Source organism: Choloepus didactylus, chromosome 5 (genome assembly GCF_015220235.1).
Source record: "Choloepus didactylus isolate mChoDid1 chromosome 5, mChoDid1.pri, whole genome shotgun sequence".
NCBI classification, from domain to species: domain Eukaryota; kingdom Metazoa; phylum Chordata; class Mammalia; order Pilosa; family Megalonychidae; genus Choloepus; species Choloepus didactylus.
This window is the reverse complement of record NC_051311.1, coordinates 13,112,552-13,140,372: the sequence shown is the minus strand read 5'-3', so window position 1 is coordinate 13,140,372 and position 27,821 is coordinate 13,112,552. Positions and strand designations below refer to the sequence as shown.

General features: G+C 35.5%; 1 protein-coding gene across 2 annotated transcripts; it reads left to right on the top strand.

The window, feature by feature from the left end:
• Positions 1-684: 684 nt before the first annotated feature.
• On the top strand, positions 685-27,821 carry LOC119535571 (mitochondrial poly(A) polymerase). 2 transcript variants are annotated; one of them, XM_037837963.1, is made up of 9 exons: positions 685-866; positions 6,534-6,706; positions 7,260-7,493; positions 8,425-8,649; positions 11,285-11,496; positions 13,258-13,484; positions 23,387-23,479; positions 23,555-23,628; positions 25,712-27,821. In XM_037837963.1, the coding sequence occupies exons 1-9, from the start codon at positions 710-712 to the stop codon at positions 26,069-26,071; spliced, it is 1,755 nt and encodes a 584-aa protein (XP_037693891.1). In that variant the 5' UTR covers positions 685-709; the 3' UTR covers positions 26,072-27,821. The 2 variants fall into 2 exon arrangements, with proteins under 2 accessions (XP_037693891.1, XP_037693890.1); XM_037837962.1 differs by having other exon boundaries at positions 23,387-23,628.

Below are 27,821 nucleotides of genomic sequence, written 5' to 3'. Positions count from 1 at the left end.
TATATGTAAATCACTTAAAACAGTGCCTGGTAAAATAAGTGTTGTGTCACTTGCAATCTAAGTTCTGATCCTCCCATTCTTTCATTATTGTAATTGATAGGACACAAAAACGCACTCCGTTATCTAGTTATTTTGCGGGGGAGTAATTTTAAGTACACTGTATTCAATGCATTTTGGAATTTTTCAAAGATCCTCTTGTATCTTTTATGGAGGACAAAATAACAGCATTGGAAGTCAGACTTAAGTCATTTCTGAGCCTCATTCACATTCTTCTGTAAAATGAGAATAAAATGCGATGCGTAAGCTAAACTCTATAAAATGGGAACACGACCACTTCCCTCACAGGTAAATAGTTCTGTGAGAACGGAATGGGTCATGAACCAACTTGAGTTACTTTTTGTGACAGGAGAGACCTGGAATCCCAATTCAGTGCTCCTTCCTCACGAACTAGCGCTGTGGCTCTAATCTCACCTATTTTCAGTGAGGTGCGGCACTCATTCAGTTGGAGTCTTCATTAAGGCAACTGCGGAAGAATGGGGGTAAAGCAGTCGGAAAGCACAGGCATCTCCATTCTAGTTTCGATCCTACTATCTCCTCGCAGCGTGAACGTCTCTGGCCTAATTTGACCCTCTAGGCGTCCCATCGTCTTCTCCTCAGAGCGCATGCGTGGAACTTGGGTGACCGTCTCAGGACTTGTGCTGCTTTGACTATGGCGGCTCGCGGCGTGGGGCTCTGGACCCGTTTGCCTCTAGGTGCCCAGGCTGGAGGTCGGGTCCAGCGTCCTATCCACAGGCTTCTCAGTTACCCTGGAACTGTGGCCGCAGACCTCAAGCGAGAAGAGCAGCCTTCAGGGAACGTGGAGACAGGTGATGGCGCCGTGTTCTCGGTTTGCCCTGTAGGCCCTAGCCGCAGCAGGCGAGGGAAGGGGAACGAGACTGGGAATCGCCGGTGAGCGTGGCCTGTGAAACACCCAGGGACCTTTGGCAAGAGAACGATGCTGGGTCGCGATCGTCTCTGATCTCATTAGGGGGCCCTGAGGCCGCCGCCATCGCTGGCGGTGTAAGTGGGGTTTGTGTCGCTTCTTTCTTCTGGGCGAGTCCTGTGCTACAGTAATGAGATTCTCTAAACTAATGTGAAATCCAATTTGCTAGCGTTTTGCAATTTGGCGAAATCGTATTCCCATGCATCAGCCAGTTGCTTTATCGTTCATAGTTGTATCTGATTTCGATACCCGTAAGATGTTGCCATAGGCCGAGCGTGGTTGAGGCTTGATGAATTATCAGCATTCTTGCCTCCCTGTGCAATTTACTGTCCTTCACCTTACTTATTCTTTTGACTGTTTTGAGCAAAAATCAACCTGATATAATAGCTGTGCACCCACTGGAACACGTTGTTGTCCCGCGGGGGCTCTAAATGTATATGCTTCTTATGTATTGAGAGGAAGCCATACTGTTTACATTAGCCTGCATTTATTGAACTCCTCTGTGACCCAAGAGGTGTGTGTATAGTTACTTAAAATTCTTACAGCAATCTTACAAGAAAGTATCACTGTCTCCATTTTACAGGTGTAGAAAGAGGCTCAAAGAACTAAGTAACTTGTTCAGAGTTACAAAGCTCAGTAATTTGGACCTGGAGTCAAGTTACCAAGTAAAATGTGTGGACTTCTGCCACTTTCTGAATGTAGATTTAAGAGGTGCACTTACTTCTGGGGAACCGTTGTAAAGACAACTAAACAAGTAAAATATTTTCCCCCAAAAGATATATTAGGATTGCCCTCCTCATCAGACCATATAAAAGTTTTATATTGAGAGGGAGGGAGAAATGCTACTTCATATGACATTTTATTGATACTGATTGCATTGTATTTAATAGCAGCTGCTTCTGTTAAATATTTTTAATTAACCCAGAAAATTTGAGTAATGAGTTTTCCAAAGTAGCTATTATATAATCTAACATCTGTGTAGTGGTTTAAGGTTGAGAATATTTTCATATGCTCTTTGGGACATAAAACAATCCTATAAAGTAGGTTTGGAAGGATTATTATTACTCCGTTTTGTGGATGGGGAAACAGGCTAGTGAAAGCTTACCCAGCTATTTAGTGGCAAAATAAGAATAAATCCCAGGTCTTCTGATTCCATCACAATACTCTTCCCACTTACTACAGGTTTGTTTTTTTTTTTTCCCTTCTCCTTCTTCTTGAGGAAATGTTTCATTTTTTATCATTAGGGTAATATCACTGGGACCCATTGTGGGTCTGTAACAAAATCCTCATTTGTATTTCTTTTCCATTTTCAAAAAGAGAAGAGGGTAATTACACTTTAGTATACCGAAGTGAAGACTTGGAAGCCTAAAATTTTATAATTAGAAGGAATTTGAGAAATTTTCAATTCAGTTTTTTTTTTTTTTACTCAGTATGAGAACTCATTGCAAAACATTACTAGAAACATTTTCAAGTAACAAGGAACACACTATCTCATTGGAATAATGAAATATCTCAGCTTATTCCATTTGTGGTGAGGTGCTAATGGTTAGGAAATGTTTATAATGAACTAAAATCTATTAATTTCCCATTTTTGTCTTTTGGTCTTAGTTTTGCAGTAGCTTTCATGTGAGAGTCCTTTAGCTTGCTCTAGTAGAAGGAGGCCTGATTTCAGAATAAAAGTAGTGTACTGTTCAGGAGTCTCTTGGATGTGGGTGACACAAACTGAACTCAAATTAGCCTAAGTGGAAAAAGGAGAATGTAAGGGCCCATGAAACTAAACCAGAAAGACAAAGTAGAGCTGCTCTAGGGTCAGTTGATAGATGTGCTTAGTGTGAAGAATTGTTGGCTGTCCTTAGCTATTATTTGGTTAGCACATTATCTCAGGTTCATTCACATGGGGGAGAGGGTGGTGGGCATGGTCACCAACAACTCGATGTTCACATGCTTGCAGCATTCGCCAAAGGGAAGAAGAAAATTCCAGGGAAGAGCTTTTAATTGATTACATGCTTTAGATCCTTTGGACATTATGCTCAAAATAATCCAATAATCCTGGCTGTCTAATGGGGTGGGAGTAAGTGTAATGAATAATTTTCTACAAGCAGGGGTGTGCTGTTAGCAGAACTAGGGGAGAGGGGTAGATGCCAGGCTAAGGAGGCTTCCCAGCTTATTAGGTGTTTGACCTTGTACAGTTTCCTCATCTGAAAAATAGTGGTGATACCTGAAAGATTGTGAGGTTCAGGAGAGAGTGCACATTTGAAAGTGCTTGGAAAACTGTCAACTACTGCACAGATCATATTTGAAGATAGCTCTCATGTTCTCATTAGTTTTTTTCCAAGGTATAGATGTGGAGTTTGTGGTAATTATGTTTCATAGTTTCCAGACTCGTCAGCACTGTCACTCCTTTCTGGATGTTTTCTGGTTCGTTAATTGCCTTCATGTTCGTTATGTCCAGAACATGGACATTCCTTATGTGATCTGGCCAGTAAATGGTAAAGAAGTACTGTTATCCATGGAATTTAGATTTTAAAAAACATTTATTTTAAATGAATCCTGACATTATGTATATGTAGCCATGTGTGTGTGTGTGTACACACACACACACACACACACACACATATATATATATAGCATTCCTTTGACTCATTTTGAACTTCATCAAATCAAACTTCTAGGCTTTTTTCATATGAACTGCTGCCAGGTTCATATTCTTTTCCCCTACTTTATGCTTTTTTTTTTTTTTTTCTTAAATTCAGGACAGTATTTAGTTTTGTAAATTTTTTGTGTGTTAGTTTTTTCCTACCATGTTATACTGTCAAGACCATCGCAAATTTAAGTCTGTCATAACATATTACCACTTACTAGTTCTTCCTTTCAACTTTGTATCATTTACAGATTTGATAAGCCTTTTGTGAGCAATAAACTTAAGCTACATTCAATTTTTGTCCCTCCTTCATTACTGTATTGTGTCAACATCATTCTTACCTACTGCTGTTCAAGCCCCTCTGAGTGCTCAGTGCTTTAGATCCTTCCTCCCTTTCTTAAGCATGCTGCTCTATCTTTTATCAGCCTTTTCTATCTCAATCTCAAACTCTATTTCTGCTCTTCCCCAGCAAGCCAACTCAGGGATATACTTGCATAAATGTGCAAAGATACTGTATACAAATGACAAAGCAATATTGTTTATAGTGATGAAAAACCAGTAAACCACCTAAATATTTATCAGTAGGGGGTTGCCTAAATAAGTATGGTAAATATATACAGGAATACCTACACAACCATTAAAAGAAATGAGATAAATGTATATCAACTCACATGGAAGGATGTCCTTGATATATTACATTTTTTTAAAGCTGTTACAGACTAGAATGTATAGTATGATTTTAATAATTTCAGGTGTGTAAAAGATGTTTACTTACAGAGAGATACAAATATATATATGTTTAGATATGCTTTTAGAATGTCTGGAAAGATAAGTACCAAATGTAATGGTTGGCTATTATTAGGGGAAGAGGACTGTAAAAGGATTTATTTGATTCTGTCTTTATTTTTACAGTAAGCAGTTGGATTTCAGTCTAGACTCAGAGTAGGAGCCAGTGAATATCATCTAGGTGGTGATTACAACTAGAATGGGGGGTGGGGGTGAGGGGGTCCAGGCAGAGCTTAGAGCATAAGGAGAGAAGGAAATAGGGACTGTTTGGAAGGTCTGTCAGTGGGCTGAGATCAGAGTGAATGAAAATATTCTCTGTCCTCCTTATCGAAGACAGGTATGTTAAGTAAAGATAACACATGAATTACTTTGTTTCATAGATGTTAAAAGTAAGGTAATTCAGAGATGGGAGAGATTGATTCTTCCTTAGAAGGCGGAAGTCTTCCCCAACCTCTGCAAGATTTGGAGGAGCAGTGGGAGGCAGGAAATAAAAAGGTGGGCATTCCAGCCAGAGGAAAGAAGACACAGTTCACAGGAATGTGAGGGTGTCGTTTGTGCAGAATACTGTAAGTGAAAAGTGCAAAGGAGGAAATGGTCGAATTTGCCATTGAAGGGGAAAGGTGGGACAACTAACAACCTAAAAGTAAATTGCAGAAATTCAGTGTTTGCTTTAATTATGCTCCCATGTTGGGGAGTTTAGACTTGATCTTGAGGACATCTGGAAGGCTACTGAGAGGTTTTAAGCAGGGAAGTCAAAGATGAAAACTTTCTTTTTAAAAAGATCATTTTATAAAGATCACTTTGAGAAGGCAAGACTAGAATGAATGTGACCTGTTTAGTAGGCTCTTGCAGTGATACAGGACTTCAGTTAGGAGGGTGAAGTTAGGAATGGAGATGAGGCCATATATCTAAGAGCTGTATTTTCAGCATCAAGTACAGCCAGCATAGAAAAGATGCTCACTATGCATTTGTTCAGTTGTAAATTGTTGGGAGGATCAGAACCGAAAAGTTCTCTGGCCTGCCATAAATGAGCAGAGTTCAGGGCTCAGCCAATTCTTGCTGTCATTAGCCTACATTTCTGTCTCTTGGAGGATGTCTTGGAGTTTGCTGAAATCAAGATACAGTGTGTAAAAGTATTTCCTTGACCGATCAGTTTTATAACCTTTCAAAAGAAAATGAGGCTAAATGCCTTCACTGATTTTTATCCATCAGTTACATTTTCTGTTCTGTTTAATCTCTTGGGCATTTTCTTGAGGATATTGATATCAGGCTTGGTGGTTTATTATTTTGAGAATCTTCCATTCTAGACTTCTAAAAGATGCACTGAACACTTTAAGCCACTATCTGTAAGTTAAATATCTTGGGGAAAAGTGAATTGAAGTAATTAAGTATTTGCTTTAATTATGCTCTCAGGACTTGATTTTTTTCCCCTTATACTTAGGTCACTTGTTGATCTTTCCTTTGTGGCCAGTGGATTATTAAAATTTAATTCTTGACGATCACAGCTCTTGTTCCCTGGGGTTGTAAAACCTCTAGCCTCTGGAGTGGTTTTTAAATGAAAAAAAAAAATTACCTTCTTTTTCCTTAGAATTATCATGCATGGCAGCAACTAGGTTTTAAATTCTTTGATTTCCCTGTAGAACAGAGCTCATGATAGTTGGTAACACGGAACTTGTTTGAGCCAGATCAATACTCTTGTTAAAGAAAAACTCCTCTAATAACCACAATATAGTAAACTTCTAAGCTTATTGTCTAATTTTACTCAGGTTAGCAATAACTTCTTTAGGCTTTGGAATGTTGCAGTTTGCACAGGTTTTGTATGTGTTTGTGGAAGTATTATATGAGTAGTTGCGCTTTTAAAATTTTGTGGAACTCTTCGTTTTTAGCACAACTCATAGAATATAATGAATCAAAATAGAGAAGATGGACAGTTCTGATGATAGGTACAGGAGAATGGAAAATGCAAATTGAAAGTGGTATAACAACACTTACAAAGGAAGAGAAGAAAGATGTGATTAGGATGAAGTTGATTTTAAGTCAGATATAACATTTTTATAAACCTTAATAAAATATGCTTTACGTTTTGTATGTGTGTGTGGTGGACATGTTTTTTTCTCATTATAGGCTCTGAAGACAGGACTCCCCAAAAGAGATTCTCTGAGGTACAGAAAGAAAGACGAGAACAGGCACAGCGGACCGTTTTAATACATTGTCCAAATAAAATCAGTGAAAAAAAGTTTCTCAAGTATTTATCCCAACATGGGCCTATTAATAATCATTTCTTCTATGAAAGTTTTGTAAGTATTTGAAAAACAATCTAACTTAACATTCATGCTTTTGAAGGGTAAAGTTTCCCTCTAGTTATTTTTGCTCTGTTGCCTCTTTGCAATATGATAAAGTTAGATTTAAAAAAATTTTTTTTCTTTCCATTTTTAACTATCTGTAATGATTTTTGGGAGTGGGAGGAAGCATGAGAATAGAAATCCTTACAGCAGTATTACAGAATTATAAGTAAATTATCACTGAATGATTCCATTATTTGATTACTTTAGGTAGTCACATTGTCTTAGGGATAGAGGCCAGTAAGAGGGGATCTTTGTTTTGCCTTTTTATTTCAATTTGTTATTTCAGTGTTCTTTTTGACTTTTCTTAACTTTTATCTCTTTGAAGGGTTCCTTTTCTTACTCTGCTTCTAATGATTAAAACCTTTGCTTGTGTCTGAAGCATATCATTTGTAAATGAGAACATTAATATCTTTTAAAGTTGTAATTGTTCTAAAATATGAATGACAATGCTGTTTAAATATGTCATTGCAAAATGTGTTCTGTTTTTCTTATACTTTTGATATAGGGTCTCCATGCAGTTGTAGAATTTAGCCAAAAGGAAAGTATAGCCTCACTGCAGAATGCAACTCGCACTCCAGGCCTGGGCACAGAGGCTGTGATTCCATTCAGATCACGTTTCTTCAATTTAAAGTTGAAGAATCCATCGAACCAGACTTCTGAACAGTCATCTCTACAGTGTAGTGATCAGTCACCTCCTTCAAGCAAGAGACTTTTTGAATTACTTCATTACGCAGAAAGTGTAAGCTTATGTAGCTGTATTTCCCTAACCTTTAACAATATGAGTGCAAATATTTTATTTATATACACTCATACATATGTGTACTTGCAGATGAGACATTGTTTTATATATTATAAAAGTTCTTAGGATAAAACAGTCAACCAAAAAGATATGTTAGGTAAAAAGTGAAAGCAGTCCTTCCCTGCTCACCCCATTTGTACTCCTCAGAGGTAACCATATCCTTCTGACTTTTTTGGCCTTTGAACTCTTCAGAGTTTCTTTGTCTTTAAATATGGACATAAAATTGTGCATGCTATTCTATAAATTTTTAAGTATCTGTTTCTGGTTGTACCACTTACTGTGTTCGAATATTATTTGTATTTGTCTCAGTTTTTCTTGCTGAAAGTTGTCAAAGGTTTAGCTAGTTTAGTCCTAGTCCTTTCAAAGAATCAGCTCATGGTTTTATTTATCCAAATATCTTTTTTTAAAAAAAATTTCTAATCTTCTAAAGAATATACAGGGTTGTTATTCTAAGGAATTGCAAGATCTTGGGCCTTCATTACTTGGATCTTTGCTTATTTCTAACGTGCCTTGCCTTTTAACAAAGGTTTGTTTTTCTTTACCCATTTAGCTTAAAATGTCTGGTTTTGTAGTTGTTTTGACTCTTTTTCTAGAGCTCTTGACTTTTTTCGTTTTCCTAAAACAACATTTTATATTCTTTGCTTAAGAAAAGTAATAGTTTTAACTCTAGCCAACTTTTATTTTGCTAATGTCATTCCTCAGTACTTTATAAAGGGTGTTTTAAAAAACCTACTTTTAGGGCTGAAGAAAAAAATAGCGTATTTTCAAGGTAGGTCTCCAAAGCCATCAAATCTCTAGAAGTAAAATGACTGTTATTTTATATTACTTGTACATTGTCCATATTTCTTTGGATTTTGTTTTGGCCAGCTAGATAGACGATCAGCTGCACACTCTCTTGAGGGAATTGCAGATAACAGAAGAGAACACTAAGCTCCGATATCTTACCTGTTCTCTTGTTGAAGACATAGCGGCTGCATATTTTCCATACTGTACGGTCAGACCCTTTGGCTCCTCAGTGAACAGTTTTGGGAAACTAGGATGTGATTTGGACATGTTTTTGGATCTAGATGAACTTGGAAAACTCAACTCTCTCAAGGTAATTATATCTCTTTAGAATGCTATAATCATTTAAATATAAGAAATTAGAGAAGTAAGGGAAATCTTTGAACTGAATGAAATTATAACTTGATAAACTTAGTGAATATTGTGATTAAAGAATATGGTTTATTTGATATTGATTCTTTGGAATTAAAAAGTCTTTGTATTGGTCTAATATGTGATCATTTTTTGTGCATATTCTATATATATGCAGTAAATGTGTTTATTTGTGTTGTTCAAATCATCATTATCTTAACTAATTTTCTATCTGTGAAATAGTTACTGAAATGTTTTTAAATCTCATGATTTTTGGTTTCATTAATTAATCTTTAAAATTCTTTTGATTTTTGTTTTATTCAAACACCATGTGAGATACATAGGGGAATGTGATTTTCATATCTTCTTATTGAGTTGTTCCATTATCATTATGTTCCTCTTCATCTCTATACATTTTTCACCTTAAATTCTATTTTTTTCTCTTACTAAGATGGTCGTTTGTCTCCTATATCTTCTTCCATTTCTTTGTTTTCAGCCATTATATGTGTTGTTATATTTTGGGTGTTTCTCTTATAAATAGAAGATGACTGAATTTTATACTTTTAATCCATTTTGTGAGTCTTTGGGCTCCATATGTTTGTTTAAGGTTATTATTGATAATTTTTTTTATTTATTTTGCTATCTTTTCTATGCTTTTTCTTTGCTTTCTTTCCCTTCTTCCTTCTCTTGGATTAATTCTTTCTTTATTCCTGCCCTTCACCCTATTTTTTCTTTTGTTGTTTGGAAATCATATATTAGATTTATATTCTTTTTAATATGCGTGTCTAACCAGAGTAAAGTTAGCCAGTCTTCCTCCCAAACAATATTAGAGATGCTTTAATTTAATTACAGTTCTGTTCTGTGTTTTTATAAAACATTTGGTTTATTTATGGCTTTGTCTTTTCTTATGCATTTCAAACTAGTAATCATCTCAGTATGGAGGTCCAGTTGACATTTCAAATGTAACATTTTGAGAACAAAATGTTATTTTCATCCCCCTGCACATGTTCTTATGTTTCACATGTTAACCAGTGGCATTTTGCCCTTTCCAATATTTGCCATCTTGTTTCTGCTTCTAAGATATCTTTCTTGCCCACCCCTTTCTTTATATCCTCAAAGTTGTAGTCACACAATCCTTTATGGACTCTCACTTAAATTGTTGCAAGAACATCCTGCCTTCCACTTCTTATTCCTGTGTCATGAATTTGTTTTCCAGCCTTCAGTGTCTGCTGGACTTATCTTAAAACACAGGCTGGTTCTTCTCATGAATGTAGAATGACTCTTCTCTTTAGCATAGTATTGAAGTGATCTGTCTCTTCATTAATTGTAGTCATCATTTCTCATTATATTTCTTCACACATCCATTTTTCCAGTCACATCCATTTAATTAGCATTTCCCGCATTATAAGTCACTTTTAGAATATGCATATTGAGCCAAGAATTGTTCTGTCCCTTCAGTCACTGTTGTGATCTCCCTTCATTCCCCCCATCCTTCCTCTGCAGCTTTCAAGGCCTACTTTGGATTCTGCCTCCTTGAAGCCATCCTTGACTCTTGTTCTTCATCCCAGTAGAAATCAACCACTCCTTTCTAACAGTATCTTGCTGGTTATTTCTGTCTGTTTCCAAATTCCCTCTATGTGATGTTTGCTTAGTGGTCATTCCGACTGTATCACAAGCATGGGCAGGCCTGGAGCCACATCTGTTCCCTTTCTGATCCCGCAGTACTAGGCATAGTACCTGGCACATTTAATTTGCTCAATAAATTCTTCTTGAATTGGAACTGGCCAAGGAATAGGAAACATACCAAAATTAAATGGGTCAGTCTTCATTTGAAATCGTATTAAACTGCAGACAGGGACAGTTAAATCGTACTAGGCAAATTTAAATAAAAGATTCAACTAAATAATCAAGAAGCATGGCAATGAGTTGTAATGGTTAAAAACCTGCTTAGAGAATCCTTCACTCTTCTAAGATTATGAAAACATTCACCCATTGTCTTCTAGCACTTTTTCTGATAAAACTTTTTAGTCTTTGATCCATCTTGAATTTACTCATTTAGGGCTAAACTATGGATCCAGTTTATTATTTTTTTTTAAAGGTCAGTTGACTCATTGACTGAAAAGGAATTTTTCCTAAGTAATTTTCAGAGTTAATAGGACATTCCTATATATAGTTAAGTCTACTTAAACTGTTTTCTATTTATCTGCTGTTCTTGTGCCTCTCATACCCTGTTCTGACTAATGTGAGTTTATAGCTTACTCTATTAAAATTTAATGGCTAATTAGGAAAGGGCAAATGTGTGTTCACTGAACTCATAGACTAAGTTCTAAATATTATATTACTTAATGATATATAATATCCTGTGATGTATAAGTTAATTATAAAAATTCAGTGAATTCAAGCTAGTGCTTTAACTTGGAGAAACAAAAGGCTCAACTGAAGATCTTTAAGTATGCTCTGATTGCATGAAGAATTTTTGTTTTGTGTTTTTCTTTTTTTTCCACCCAGAAATGGTTTAGAACATCTTTTTAGAAAAGTTCATTTAAGAAATTCCTTTTTACAAAAAGCTTCCATTTACGAATGTTGTTATTATTCAGACCTCAGGTAATTTTCTGACAGAATTTCAAGTGAAAAGCGTCCCTTCTGAAAGAATTGCAACTCAGAAGATCCTGTCCGTGATTGGAGAGTGCCTGGACCAATTTGGCCCCGGGTGTGTGGGCGTGCAGAAGATCTTAAATGCTCGGTGCCCACTGGTGAGGTTCTCCCACCAAGCCTGTGGGTTTCAGTGTGATTTGACCACTAACAATAGGTACGTTATTGTTTATTGTCTTAAATGTGAATATTATAAGATATTAGCATAGTTTTTTTTTCTGCATGCCAAAGCAATGTTTTTGGACTCCTGTAGACTTTTTAATAATTTTTTTAAAATTTTGAACACTTGAATTGAAAAGTAGAAAATACTTTCTCTTACATTCTTATACCTTTTAATCTTTCGATGTTCCTAAACAAAGTGTCAGGATAGTGTGTTAAAATATTAACATAGTTAACGAACATCTTCTGAAAAGAACTATATTTCATTGTTCTTACTAGTGTAGCCTACAAAGTGGAAGTATCTATTTACAGTATTTAAATATTCTAAGTATATTTTGAAAAGCAATTTTGAGTTTGACCTCTGAATAATTGCCTCAAGGTCCAGTCAATTTTGTGTACCCGATAAAAGTGTCTTCCTGGCTTAGGTCAAAAAGTGGTCCAAACAGCTTAAGGCTGGATGGTTTTTATTCAACATATTTGCATTTTATTATCCTAGCAACCTGTTTATTTAAAAAAAAAAAATGGAGTGGGAATGACAAGTCCTTTCCTCTTCTGATTGCTTTTCCTTGGTTCTTAATAGGGAAAACGTCTCAATTTACCTCTTAACCCTACTGTTCTCTTGACGTGTGTTTGATTTTACTATATCTATTAGGTAAATAACCATAGCTAAAAGTAGATTAAGAGAGTCCAGTCTAGAGTGGTTTTGCTTAAGCTTAAGTGTTCGGTACAAGCCAAACTTTAAGTACTTCTGAATTTCTCTTTAGGGACCCTTAAAGTAAAGTCGTGATTTCAGGCCAAACTTTAATATAAAAATATATACCACACTTTCTGTCATTACTACATTTTGTTTTTAGTACATAAAATATGACTAAATTAGATTTTTCTTTGTAATAGTGTTGTCTTTTTCCTTTCAATTGTTTTAATATGCTTTTTTCAGGTTTTAAATATTCTTGCAATAATGATTCTTTGTCAGATTTCTTTCACATACAACATTGATCTTTCAGTTTAATTTAGCTTCATTTACATATCTAAAATAATCACTGTGAATTTCTCATTTACCGTAATATCCTGATGTTAAGTTTGAGTTTGCTCCTTTTACGGTATTGTATGCCCTCTGTTGGTTCTTTGAGGAATTACAAGACATATTTTTATCAGTAGGACCTTGTTTTTATTTCTGATTAATAATTCTCTAAATTTGCATTGTAACATTATGACGAGGATACATTGAAAATAAGCTCTGAAGTTTGATTTTTTTCATGACACTTTATCTTCATGGGTTTTGAGTTTTATAAAAATTAGGCTTAGATAATTTTTGTTGTTTTACAAACTACAGGAATTTTAATACTTATTCTTTCTTGATGAAGTGAGTAGACTATTTTTCTTTGTTTTTTAGGCTTATTTGTCTAAAACCAATGTGTAAGACTGAGGTGTACACATTCTCAATTAGGGATGAGATTTATCTTTTTTGATAATTATGAAAGAGCACTTATGTAGTGTGTATACTTATTATTTAGATCATGTTCAGGAACTTTGATTAAAAACTTCTAAGCTTTAGAATTACATTGTAGTTACCAACATTTAAAAGAATCTTTTAGCGGTAATGAATATTTTTGATTTTTACCATTCACATTAAGTTTCGTATTTATCTGATCATGGTGTTAATATATCCAGGTGTAAGATGTGTTTCCAGGTGAATGCTTTATTCTACCCTTGGATCATAATTTGGGGGGCTGAAAATTATTTCTCTGTTTTTTGGAAGGATTGCCTTGAAAAGTTCTGAACTTCTTTATATATATGGCGCTTTGGACTCCCGAGTAAGAGCCTTGGTGTTCAGTATCCGATGTTGGGCTCGAGCACACTCCTTAACGAGTAGTATTCCTGGTGCTTGGATCACAAATTTCTCCCTTACAATGATGGTCATCTTTTTTCTCCAGAGAAGATCACCTCCTATTCTTCCAACTCTAGATTACCTAAAAACCCTAGCAGGTAAGGCTAGAGCAGTCTTTTCTATTTTTTCATCCTGATGTTTTGAATGAATATAATTACTATGTATTTTCAAAGCCATTTGTGTTTGTTTAATAGTTGTATACTTTGTCTCTGTATTTTTAAAGCCTTATGAATCTAAAATTTAAGGTTTTTAAATTTTTTTTTTTTATTTTTCGGGACTTGAGTATTTTTGAGAGTTTGGTCTTATTTGTGTCAGTTGTCAGGGTTGTTCACAACAATCATGAGACTCTTGGAACCTCTCATTTAGTTGGCCAAATCTTGAATGACCTGGGGAAAAAAAAAAAAAAACCAAAACAAAACAAAACAAAACAAAACTCATTTCCCAGATACAGCTTTTGATTGGACATTTTCAGAGAATGACTTTCCAAATCTGAACCTATTTTTAAAGTTATACTAGAAATGTTGAAAACTGTTTCAGGATATTTTAAAGATCCTAAATGTGTTTTGTTACTTAAAAGTTTTGAAATATTTTTAAATTAGCATGCTATTTTATTTGACTTATGAATAAGTTGAAATTTTGAAGACTGCTGGAGAAGATACTAAAATATTATAATTCTGAATTATAAAAGGAAGATAGACAGTTGAGCTGTACACTCAAAAGTGTATGTATATTATTGTCATCTACCCATCCTATATATTGTTGTCAGATACGTCTTTTAAAGAACATCCCTAAATCTTCCCTGTTTAGAATAAACTTAAATGGGTGTTTATTCCCAATAGAACAAAGGTCAAACTCTTTACTTAGTTTGGTGCTTGAGGCCTTCAGTAATCTAGCCACAACCCCATTTTCTAGCTTCTTCCACTATTCCTCTTCCTATGCTCCCACATTACAGCCAATTCTCTCTTCTGTAGTGCCTTCCTTTATTATCAAAATTAGAAGTAATTTCTTCCTTTCTATAATGCTTTCTTTGTCCCATAATAGGTAAAGTAGTATGGCATTTGATTTTAGGTGATGCTTGTATTAGTTAGGGTTCTCTAGGGAAACAGAATCAGCAAGAGATAAATATAAATATAAGATTTTATAAAAGTGTCTCACGTAACTGTGGGTATGCACGAGTCCAAATTCCGTAGGGCAGGCAGCCAACTGGCAACTCCAATGAAGATGTTGGATGAACTCCTTAGGCAGGAAACTGGCAACTTCAATGAACACGTTCAATGAACTCCTCAGGAAACGCTTCACTGGTCAGCCAAAGAAGATGTGAAGGTCCTCTGTCTCGCTTAAAAGTCTTCAACTGATTGGATTAAATCCAGCTGATTGCATTCTCATTGTGAAAGACATGCCCTTCATGGATGTCATCTGTCACAGCTGCATCCAATTGGCTGATGATAAATAAACCAGCCTTCTGGTTTATTAACCAGCCACAAATGTCCTTGAAGTAACAGTTAGGCCAGTGCTTGCTTGACCAGACACCTGGGTAGAGTTGGCACATGAACCTAACCATCACAATACTGTATTTATTTGTGCACATTGTCTCATTTATTAGGTTATTTGCAGATAGCATAGCTTTTAACTTGTACTCCTTTTCCTTGTTTCCGCTCCCCAAAGCATACCTCTATATGATACAGATTTTCTTTATATGGATTGAACTAAATTGATATATAAACACAAGTTCTAATTCTAGTTGAAGTTAGTACTTGAAAAATCAATTTAGACTAGAGCAATACTTACTAACAGTGAATTTATAGATTTATGAAACTCTTCACTATGAGTGTTGGTACAGCTTGACATCAAGCTTAAGAAAAAAGCTGAATGTAAGGTTAACAGAAAGTAGGAAGTTTTCAGGGATGGGATGGTAATCAGATAGATTTCACTTTTCAAGTTGACATAAAAGGCAACATCCATGCCTGTGTTCATTTCATTCGTTGGTGTCATTCATTCAGTAAATTTTTTTGCTTGCTCATTATGTGTTAGGTGTTATGCTGGGTGCACTGGGGGATACAGGCAATGTTATCAGGTAATTCAAAATCTAGTAGAGGGGTAAGATACACATAAATGGAAAATAAGGGTAGTTCCTGATCAATAAGCAACCTGTAAATTGCACTTCCTGCTCACCTTGTGCTGTGTGCACCGGTGTTTAAGACTGCTGTCACAGAACCATCATGGGAAACCATCAAGGAACTGTTAGACATCAGTAGCTAAGAAAGAGGGAAAGCTGTTCAAAGAAGGAAGAACTGAGGCAAGTTTATGTTAGGGGCAAAACATCCTGAACATCTTCCTGTCTAGGTGTACTGCCTGTTCTTGGCAGAGTTGGGCCTTGCCTCGGAAAATTTATACTGCCTTCTTTCCTAACCTCCAAGTTGCTTCCTGTCCATCAGTCCATTTTTAGCTAACAGTGATTTTCAGAAATTCATATTTGGTGGTAATATTAGCTCCCTTCAGATCCTTCAGTAACTTCCTGAAACCTATTTTTTAATTTTCACTAATTAAGAAAAATAATATAATTCGTGGACAAATTAAAAGTATCTATGGTTTTTGTCCCAAATCTATTTTTAAATAAATTTAAATTTAGTCACATCTTACAGCATTAAAACAGGCAAAACTAATTTTAGAATTCTTTAATTTTCCACTTAAAAACACCAACCAGATTGTTTTAAAATCTTCTGTTTGTTTTCAAACATAATAACTTTTTAGGTTATTTTCTGCAAGCACTTTTCTGCACATGGCACATTGTAGGTGTGAATTGCCAATAAATGCAAATCAAAATTTGATACAATTATTGCTCCTTTTTTTTAATCGTTGGTTTTAAAGTTCTAGACATATCTTCAATTTCCTATAAAGGAATGTTAATTAGATGAAGGTGTATTAAGGATGTAGTAAAGATCATTTTAAGGAGAATTTACCAAAATAATTTTTGCTTACTTACAGGCATGTTTTTCAAAATCCATGGTTTTTATACTTCCTGACTTTAACCAGTGATCCACTATTGATGTACACATATCAATCAGTACATGGCTAAGAATAAAACAATTTTAAACAGTGAAATAATCAAAACCATCTCGGGACTCAAGGATTAATCAAATTGAGTCTTGAGGACACTTATTTGATTTCAAGTTGTGCCTCTCATTTGATACATAAATAGAAGCTCTCAGTTTGTCCTTTTTTAAAAGAAAAATATTAATATTTTATTTGTTTGCTTGTCTGTATTGATAGAAGGCAGCATGAATCCTTGCCCCCACCTTCCAGAGTTTTCTGGGGCTCTGTAAACTACTGTTTGGGACCTAGATTAAGGTGAAGCCTGAAGGCGTTATCATCTTACAGTGGACCCTTTGCCATCTGCCTTTTCATCCTCTTCTCTTACGTTCTTTCCTGGCTGTAAACCATGAGCTTCCAAACTGAACTCCTTGCTGTTCCAGAGGTGTTTCATGTTCTTTCACATCTTGGTGCTTTTGTCTGAGGCCTTCTCCTTCCCTCCCCTTTTTACGTGGAGAATCTCTACAAGATTAAGCCGGGGAGGAAAGAAGACAAACCCAGTGCAGAGGTCTCCTTGTTTGTTTGGTCTGTCCTGGCTGTCCTGGCGCACACCTGGATGGTAACAGCTGTGAAGTGTTGTACTTCCTTCATCTGCCTGCCTCCTTTAACTTGACTAAGCTTTCCCAGGGCAGGCAGTCCTATTCTCTGCATCTTCATTTTCTGCCATAGTACTGGGTCTTCGGTAGGAGTTCAATAAATAGATATCAGTTGATAGGGTAACTTTTTTTAGTTGTGGGTTCCTTTGTATTAAGCAAGATGTACCATGATGGCAACTTTCATATTTTTGCTACTCTTGAATTTCTCTATTGCTATGTGCATTCTTATAATCTCCACAATTCCCCTCTGCTCCTATGTTTCTTCTTTTCTTGTGTTTTCCATCCTTTTTGACTTTGTTATATTTATTTGTGCTTAATGCTTTTATGTAGTATTTTCCTCATAAATAGTTGTTTGGTTTTCTGTTTAGGGTTCCTAGACTTCTTTCCTATGACTAATGAGGGGTTTGAGGAAAAAGTCTGTAAGTCTGTGTAGCATCACTAGCAATGTTGACACTGAGATCCCAGCACAGAAGAGAGCTGTTAAATTCTCTGTAATCTAGAGCTCTGTTTGACCCTCTTGATATTCCCTGCCAAAGTAGGTAAGGCTTCTTTAGTGGAAGTCTGTGGCCCCACAGAGGGTAAAGAGTTAACAAGAACAACAACAGGAACAGTATACTAAGTGCTAACTCTGTGCTAGGCACCTGCCAGGCACCCCAGCAAACCCTAGGAGGTAGTGTTGTGACTATTTTTCTTTTATAGGTGAGGAAACAGTCTTTGAAGGTTATCTAAATTTCACAAGGTCACATTGTTAGAAGATCCTAGAACCAGGATTTAAACCCAAGTACTCTGCAGAGATTTTTTTTTTCTTTTAACTGAAATATAATACATGTAGACATGTGTATCAGTTTTCACAAACTGGATGCACCCATGGAACCCCCACCCAGATTGAATAACAGCACCCCAGCAGTTCCATCTGTGCTCCCTTCCACTCCCTACCCTCCCACCCCCCAGCCCCAAGGTAACTTCTAAGAGCATAGCTGATTTTATTTGTTTATGTCTCTTATGTTAAAAGAATCATAGGGTATGTGTTCTTTTGTGTCTGGCTTTCTCTCTCTCAACCTTATGTTGGAGAGATCCATCCACATTGTTAGTGTATTATTTGTAGACTGTTTGTTCCTGTTCCTGTGTAGTATTCCATTATATGAATAGGCCAAAAACATTTTTATTCTGTTTTTTATTCTATTTATTCTATCTTTATTATATTATGAATAGTTTCTACTATGAACATTCTAGCACATGTCTTTTGGTGAACATTGGTTCTCATTTCTGCAAGTTTATACTAGGAGTGGAATTTCTGAGTTAAATTCCAAAGTTAAAACTCCCACAGGCATTATATATTGTCTTTTTTATTTTATCTATTTTAAGTGTGTTTGTATAGTATCACAGTGTGCTTTTAATTTTCTTTTCCCCAATGACTGTTGGAATTGAGCACCTTTTCATATATTTATTAGCCATTTGTGTATTTTTTTGTCAAGTGTCCGTAAGTCTTTTGCCTGTTGTTCTACTGGGTTATCTGTTTTTTTCCTGATCCTTTTGTAGGTATTCTTTATATATTCTGGGTATGAGACCTTTGTCATCTATCTGTGTGTCTCTCATATATGCACATTGTGGTTGCCATTTCCCTCTTAATGGTGTTTTTGAACAGAACTGTGATTTTTTTTCTTGGTTTCATTTTTATCAAATTATGAATGCACAGAGTTTTTGGCGTAAAGAGTCTATAGTAATTCTACAGCCTTTTTAACAAAAATTTGCCCCCTGAGCCTGTGCTGTTTACTCCTTTTGCTTCTCCCTGTAGGCAACTACTTTCAGCTCTCTAAATAAAATGCTTAAATTACTATTCATTGATTTTTAGGCCTAGACTAACTTCTTTAACTTCTCTTTCTGGAAAGAGGGGGAATTAGCCCTCTTTCCTCCTGTAGCCCCCACCACACACACATCCTCATACTCTCTATATAGCTACATCATAATTTTGGTATGTACTCTTTATATTATTATGACTGAATAAATGTTATTCATACCTGATTGATGGGGTAAACTAAAATTAATTTTCTTTCCTATTCAACTTATTATATTCTTTGGAGTTAATAGTTTTTAATACTATTTTATTTCTTAACTATTATTTTTTTGCCTAGTTTTTGATGTACTTAATATTATTGAATCAAAAACTTAATACCAGTTATCTAAGTCTATTCACAAAACTTTCAGAAACATCAGATATTCTATAAATTTCATCTTCTGGGAGAAGTCGCCCTTGGAGCCTTCTGGTATGTTCTGTCTTGGTACACAGCTCTCATCCTGGGATCTCCCTTCATTGTCATCTTAGTATTATTTTTGAAGGTCCTCCAGTTGAGACCTGTGCTAGATGTTCTGTATCACATGCCATCCTTTTTCTTGGTTTGCACCCTCATTTGGGGGGAACACATCCTCCAGGAACTTCTTATAAAAAAAATGAAGATAAATTTTTGAGACCTGCATGTCTAAAAATGTCTTCTTTCAACCCTTACATTTAATAATTTGGCTGGGCATATATTCCTAGTTTGGAAACGATTTTCCTCTGCAAGGGAAGCCTTTGTTGTGTTCTGAAATTTCGCAAAGATGTGCTTTGGTCTCTTTATCCATTTTGCTATTTTCTTGGTGTGGAACCTTGCAACCTGGAGACTTGTATCCTTCAGGTCTAAGAAACTTTCCTTGACTTTTTTTATTTACTCCCCTCTGTTTTCTCTCTTCTTTCTTACAAGATCTTCTGTTATTTGAATAGTGGAACCCTTGGATTGTCATCTAATTTTCTTATCTATTTTGTTGATCTTTGTGAGGGATGTTTGTTTATTTTTTACATTTTCTTTACCTAGCTTCTGTTTTTTCTACTTTTTTTATTTTTTCATTTTATTTGTATCAGACATTGTCAGATGTCTGGTAATCTCTGATTTTTTGTTCATGTTTGAGTTAGAAATTAAAAAAGCTAATTTGAATCTCAGATGCTGTTATGCAGATACTGGAACCTTGGACTGGTCTTCTCATTTTCTTATTTATTTTTGGCTCTTTTGGGGACATAGTCTCAATTTTATCTTCCACCCTTTGTTAACTGAGCTTCGTTGTGGGGTAATTTGGCTGGGCTGTTTCTTTGGGGACTGTAGATATCTCTATCTGTAGGTCATTCCTCTTGGCTATACAGATTCCTTAAAAAGACTCAGTCATTCTGTTTTTCTGGAGGAAGAGGCCTGGCTATTGGCATTCACTGTGCCGTTGTTCACATAGAGGAATTGGTCCAGGCCTTCCACCCTCAGCTGTATATCGTATCTCCCAGTCTAGAGGTCCTTTCTTGTAAAACACTCTCCAAGACTCAATCTCTGGTTTTCTGCCAGGGAAGAAGAGATCCTGGGAGCCTTAACTGTCAAGCCTCCAGTCATACCTTGTGCTTCCAATTCCTGAGCTTCTAAGGAGTTCTGTGATGGATATCTGCTTTGTTCTTGGCTTTTTTTATTTTGCTGATTTTGGATTCAGTGTTTTCAGGTCTCCTAAGACATTGCTACTCGTCCATCTGTTCTTTAACTTGAAAAAAATTGGTTGTTCTCATCTAATCTGTTCTCCATGTCTAAAGTTTTATGTCATTTCATTGATGTTTTTGGAGGGAGTAAAAAGCAATGCTTGTGTTCATTCGTCATCTTTATCCTGGAGCATATTCTCTAAACTAGGGCATCGGTGGCCTCCTAAGAGGCCCAGTGCTATCAGCGCGATGGATGGTGGCAGGAGGTGGTAGGAGCCTGACCCCCTTGTCTGCTGACTAGTGCAAGTGATCAGTAGTGGTGAGTAGTCTGTACCGTAGATGCACAAGTGTGAAGAACAGTATCTAAGGATGAGTTACATTCTGGAGTTGGATGATTTATTATGAGGTAATAAATAAAGCCACTCTGAAGCACTTGGATATAACCCTGTGGAAGTCATTAGATTCTTCTCATGGTTATAGCTGAGTACTTGAGAGGATGTTGTTTAGATTTGAATTTTCAAAAATCACTCTGGCTGGGTGGATTAGAAGGAAGTAAAAATGCAGTTTGCCTCAAGGTCATAGCCCCACCCCACCCCCACAATATTAAATAGTTAATTAGCCTGCATGAATTAGTAGAGCAAAACCACTTACTGGCGTCTCTCATTTAATTACAACTGCCCCATGGCACATTAGAAGGTTTGGACCTGTTAATTGTTATAATAGAAACTGTTTATACTTAATTACATACCTTTTAGCTGACCAAGTTTAATTCCAATAAACTCTTATAAAATTAGGACATTTAAAGGATTTTTCACAAAAGAAAAAAAGATTAAGCCTTTATATGACCTTGGCTCATGTTGTTATCATGCCTCTTATATCCCTACAATTTTCCATTGTTTATTAAAAATGCACATGGCTGGCACAATGTTGGTTTCTGATCTTTTAACCAGAAAGATTAGCCTAAATGATTATATTGCCTATATAATCTATACTGCAATCCCTGGTGGTCCATTAATAATCACCTGTTGCTAATAGTGATCTCTTGACAAATTATGGTTGTAGGACATTAGTTCCCTGAAAAATGTGGGAAGGTTTATCGATCTGGGTGTTGACACCAATCTGAAGATGTCACTAAGTTTCTGTTAGGAGTTAGTAAAGGTGCTTACTTGGCTGTTTGTATTTCTGTGAGAACACTGTTCAGTGAATTTTATTTGTCATGTGTACTGTGCAGAAAAACAGTAATTGCTATACCATCAATTCAGATCTAAAGCTTTTTAAAGGAAACCAAATTCAATAAATACGTAACTCATTTTCAGATAGCCACATGTGGCTAGTGGCTATTGTATTGTCTTATGTAGATGTTGTCCGGGGATAGTTATAGTAGAAAATCAAGGAAGAGGGGAAAGACTTGACAGCTGAGCTTTTTAGATTTGAATGCTTTAGGGGTTTTGAAAATATAAAATTGGCCGTATCTTAAATCAGAGGATAATTATTTTTCTTCAAGTTTTAATACTTTTTGTTAAAAAGAGCAGCATTTGTAGAGATAGTCTTGGTTTTACACCATTGTACATTTCCAGAAATAAAAGACATAACAGCTCAGAGGATATTGGTATGTGTGACTGGCACTGTGCCACAAAAAATATAAACTGTTAATCATTGAAATAGTAAAACACATGCCCAGGTCCCATAAACATAGGGCTAAGTGTAACTGTATATAAGTTCTACGGTGTACTATAAATTGTATAGTAGAGCATATAAAATTTGCTACTAAAATTAACATGTTAGAATCAGGAATAATTTTTGAGAAATTATATCAGTAACCCAGGTCTCAATGAAAAATAACAAGAGCAACAAAAAATAAAATTTGAGGGAGCCTTTCTTTTTAAATTTCTCTCTGACAGGTATAGGCATTCAAAATCAAATATCATCAATCATTCAGATTATTGACTATGAACTGCTGTGTACTATTGTTAGGGAGCTAGCAGTAATGGTAAGATAGTGGGCCTTGGAGTCCCAGACTGGGACTGGGAATGGACAGCCTGCAAGTAATCAGAAAGCAACAGCTTGAGTGGTGATGGGGAAGAGAACATGAAAAGACTGGAGCACAGCTTGGAGTTGTGAAATATTTGCAGGTAGGAAGTGCTGTAGATTTGATTTTTGAAATAAGAGTGGGAGTTTGCCTTCATATTGAATGGTGGGAAGTAGATTCGAGTGGGTGAGGAATTTCATGGTGACCATATATTCATCAATAATGAGGAAAATGATTGCCTGTAAAGATATAAATACTATTAGAAAAGGTGAGTGCCTGAGTCCAGTGTGCTCTAATATTCATTGTCCTGAATTCTAGTCACACTAGAGTATAGGGTACTGCATTTTAGAAGTTACCTGAAGGTGTTAAAAACTCTTAGGGCATTTAATTTGTGTTGTGGCTGAATGGTTGAATAAATGCATAAAGAAGTGGTAAGAGTGGAAATGGAAATCTAAAATATGATTGATTAAAGATAGTGCCAAAATTCAAGTTGGTGAAAGATGGGAACATTTTCAGTTATAATTAGAAAACTGACTAAAGATATATAAAGAATCATTGGGTTTTTGATAGACAATGATTATAATTTTCTTAAGTAAATGTAATGTGAATTTCACTGTATTATAAACCAGCTTCAGATCTTTTTAAATGGGATTTTAAATCCTATTAATAGAAAATATATAGAATACTGACTAATAGAACCTATTAATCTGTAACTTTGTTTTAAGTCATAAACTACTTTTCTGAGGGTGGGAATTTCTTTAAAATATAATGTGAAATATTTTTCATTTCTGTTTTTTTAAGATGCAGAAGATAAATGTATAATAGAGGGCCACAACTGTACATTTATTAGTGACTTGAATAGAATTAAACCTTCAGAAAACACAGAAACACTAGGTAAGTGTTTTTCTTTTTTCTTTTTTGGATTGAAACAGAATTTCCTCTTACTTTCCTTGTTTTTTATTCTTGCAGAATTACTACTGAAGGAATTTTTTGAGTATTTTGGAAATTTTGCCTACAATAAAAATTCCATAAATATTCGACAGGTAAACATTCCTTTTTAATATTCTGGTATTAGGTACCTCATTTTCTATTGTACTGAAAGTTTAATTTTCAAAGCAAAATTGTTATTGCATTTAAACTCTACAGTAGTGAATATTAGTAAGGAAAATGACACCTACTGTACCTGTATGACTGGACTAAGCAGCAGCCAGGTCTTCTAGTGTTAACTCAGATCTAACATTAGATCACATCCCCTTTTCACTCTGCTGTAGTACCTCTGTTGTCACTTGTTGTAATACCACATTCTTCAAAATGTGAAATACTTCTGAAAAGTTTTCTGGAAAACATTTTGCATTCAGTTGTTTTTAAACTGGAGTTGTGTTCTGTTGGAAGAAATTGGATACAGAGTTTCAAAGATAGATTTTAGTGATTCCCTCAGGATTATTTTGGGGAAGCGAATATGTGATTTTGGTCCATCTGAGTAGCTAGAATGATAAAAATTTTTCTAAAAGCAGATACCAGTCAGAACAGAACAACAGGCCAATTTATATGTGTCGGGGACACTATGGTGGCACTCTTGCTGCAGTCTACTTTGTATAGCATTCGGTGACTTAGTTCCAAACCTGATCACATTGGCTTTGTAAAACACATCCCCAGATATTCTCCTTTGTCCTGTTTCCTTCAGCTCTCCTTTGTTCCTTCTCCTCTAACCCTCATTCTGTTTATGGAGACTTTGTTTTAAAAAAAAAGGAAAGAAAGAAAGAGAAAATGAGAGGAGGGACACAAATCTCTGGAATGCAATCTAGAAGAAAAGGTCACCAGACATACAAAGTCCTTTATCGTTTTTGTACTTTTACCCCTAGGGTCAGAGAGAGTAGACAGGCAGAGCCAGAAGTTAGAAAACATGCAGGTACTGCTCACACCTGGAGAATCTTGACCATTGGTTTATAATATTTAAGTAATATTTACGATATCATTTGAAATAGGAAAAGATTATGTAGGCTGATGGATCACTGCTGTTATGTATGTTTTAGTTTCCAAGCTTCTTAAAACAAGTACCACACAGTGGGTTGGCTTAAACAATGGAAATTTATTGGCTCATGGTTTTGAAGCTAGGAGAAAGCAAGGTGATTTTTTTTTTTTTTTTTTTTTTGGTTCTTGAGCCAGCTGCCAGTGATCCTTAGTCCTTGACTTTTCTGTCACATGGCAATGCACATGGCAGTGATATCTTTCTCCTCTGGTTTCTGATGACTTCTGGTTTCTTGCTTTTCTCATGGCTTCTCTCTCTGTGGCCTTCTTTCTGGGCCCTCCAGTAATTGGATTAAGACCCATCCTGATTCAGATGGGCCATACCTTTCCTGAAGTAACCTAGTCAAATTTACAGTAGGTTCACACCCACTGGAATGGATTAAAATTCAGAACCTGTTTTTCTGGGGTACATAACTCTAAATCAACACAGTGTAATGCTTAGCTTCAGCTTTTCTTTTGATTTCCATGAGGGTATTGACTTATCTGGCAGAATCTTGTTGGATATTTAAGAATGTAATAGAACATTGTTAGTGTTTTATAATGAGTAATGAAAAGGCTTTTGTTTCTTTTTCTCATTTCATACTTGGGAAACATTAATTACCATATTTAGTTTAAGTATTCTAATTTTGTGTGCTCCTGTTCCCACTGGCTTTTAGGTAATAGATATGTTTTTAGCAAGTCTCAAAAATAAATGTATCTTCATCTTATTTTCTGCCATTATTCTTTTACATTTTTGTTCTTTTCCAGCTCTGTCATTAGGTGAAAAGTGTTATGTTATTTTAAAATACTTTTATTGATTGACTTGGTCCAGAGACCTTTCCTCTGATCAGTGACATCATCATCCATAGCTCATAAGCCTAATTAATTTTTCTCCAGAGAATACTCATAAAAACTACAGTGGAAAAAAATCAGTCATAAATGCACACGCACATATATGCATGCACACATGCCCAGTCCCCTTAGGAAAGAAATTCTTTACTATGTAAAGTTAATGCTGGTATTTTGTGTGCTTTTGGCATTTTATTAAATTAACCAAACTGTTCTTATGTTTAAGCCCTTCATATATTTGTTTTTTTTCTGCCTTGTAATAATCTGTAGGGAAGGGAACAGAACAAACCTGAGTCTTCTCCTCTGCACATTCAGAATCCTTTTGAAAATTCTCTCAACATCAGCAAAAACGTAAATCAAAGCCAGCTGCAAAAATTTGTAGAACTGGCCAGAGAAAGTGCCTGGATTTTACAACAGGAAGATATGGATCGTCCTTCACCATCGAATCAGCCCTGGGGGCTGGCAGCCCTTCTGCTACCATCTGTAGCAAACAGTAAGGCTCTTGCCAGGAAGAAAAGGAAAAGACCTACAAGTGAGAGAATTAAAAACTTGTTAGAATCCATAAAAAGTAACAATACAGAAAATTCCACGGACACCAACGGGAAAGGAACAATCAGTACTCAGGCCTAATGGCTGCTCTTCTGCTTGAAGGACGAGTTTTAACATTTAAAGGGATCTTCAGCTTGCTGCAAGAACTGGTATGAACTTTAACAGATACGAAACTTTCATCTGATGTCATTTTTCAGGATCTGCACATTGGTCCACTTCTCTGGTCTGAAGTTCAGAGATGTTTTCCTTTTCGAGTCTGCAGTCAGATGCCCAAATCAGGCATTTGTTTAAAACTTCAACAAGGAAGGGGTGAAAAGGGAATTGGAATGTACTTTAGTTAAATAGTTAAACTATACAAAGTGAATGGTAAGAGTCCATTTTAGAATCTAACCATTGTTGATTTCCACATCATCCTCTGACTGGAAATCATTTGAAAAGACTTCTAGTTCTAAACATATGTCAACGATGAAGATAATAAAACCTCAAATTTTTGTAGGACTCTTTCGTATGCATTCTTGTGTTTATTCTTCAAACGAGTTAATGTTACTTATAAATTAAAGCAGGTTGGTTGGTACTGATTTCCATAGATGTTTATATTTTTAAAAGGTTTGAATGTGGGTATTTAGAATATCTAGATGTAACGACCAAAGCCAAATATGCAAAAATATTGATACATTATAGTTTCAACTGTTATTTAGCTACTTTGTTTTCAAAAGTAAAGAACTATTTCTACTAAAATGTGATAGTCCCAGTATTCCCTTGACTTTTCTTTTGAAACTCCCCTCTCCTCAGAGAAAAGTGATACATATTGAAATGTAATTTCCAGAATTTCCAGTTCCTTCCCTGTGGAACAACTTTTTGTTTAAGAAGCAATATAGCGTAGTGTTTGAGAACACAGACTTGAACAAGACTGGCTCTCCAGCAGGATACTCAGTTGCCTTGGGCCCCAGCTGTTTCATCTGTGCAGTGGGGATGATAATAGTGCATGTTGTGGTACAGACTGAGTGATGTACACAAGAAAGTACCTGGCACATATAAATGTTGCTTCTCTTTAGCTGTGACTTTTCAGTGTTGTATATAATTATTATTTATCCTACTCAAAATTCAGATTTAGAATTTGTATTGGTTTTAAGTCTCCCACATTTTAGGTCAGAAACTGTACTGGGCTCTGCTTGGGATATTTTGAGAGACTCACTAATATAATGAGTATGGAATAAAGTCACTTCTGTAACATGTAACTGCTGGTTGATTTCACACCTAAAACCAACAAACAGTTATCAGTGTTCTTTTCTGCAGGCAGTGTCTTTAATTAAAAGCCATTTTTTTTTTAAATTCTGTTGGGCTAGAAATCTGTATTAAGAATTAAAATGGGGTTTTAAAAAGCATAAATATTTAAAGGTTGCTAAATGAAATTTTTTTTTTTTCTATTCAGATATTCAATTGGACATTCTTTTTAAGAGGTTGATGTTAAGTCCAAAATGGTCATTTCAGCACATAAAGTTGTGTATGCTTTAGCATTTTTTTTTCTTTTTTTTTTTGTAATTTATAGGACAACTTTGACTTCGTAGGTCTCTACTTTTCAGAATAATACTTAATCATGTGATGTATTTTAATCTACAGTGATCTAATTTAATATGCAGCTTTAAGTTATAGTTAGATGAATATAGACCACAAATTTAGTGTTTTCTCTAAGTTTCTCTTTCTCAAATTTTTAAAATGTAATTTTTATTACATTATAGGGGTTATCAGCAATTCTTTGTTGTCATGTCTTAGTAAAAACCAATTGCAACAATAAAGAAAAAATAGTTGTTCAAGATTTCTCTTTTCCAGA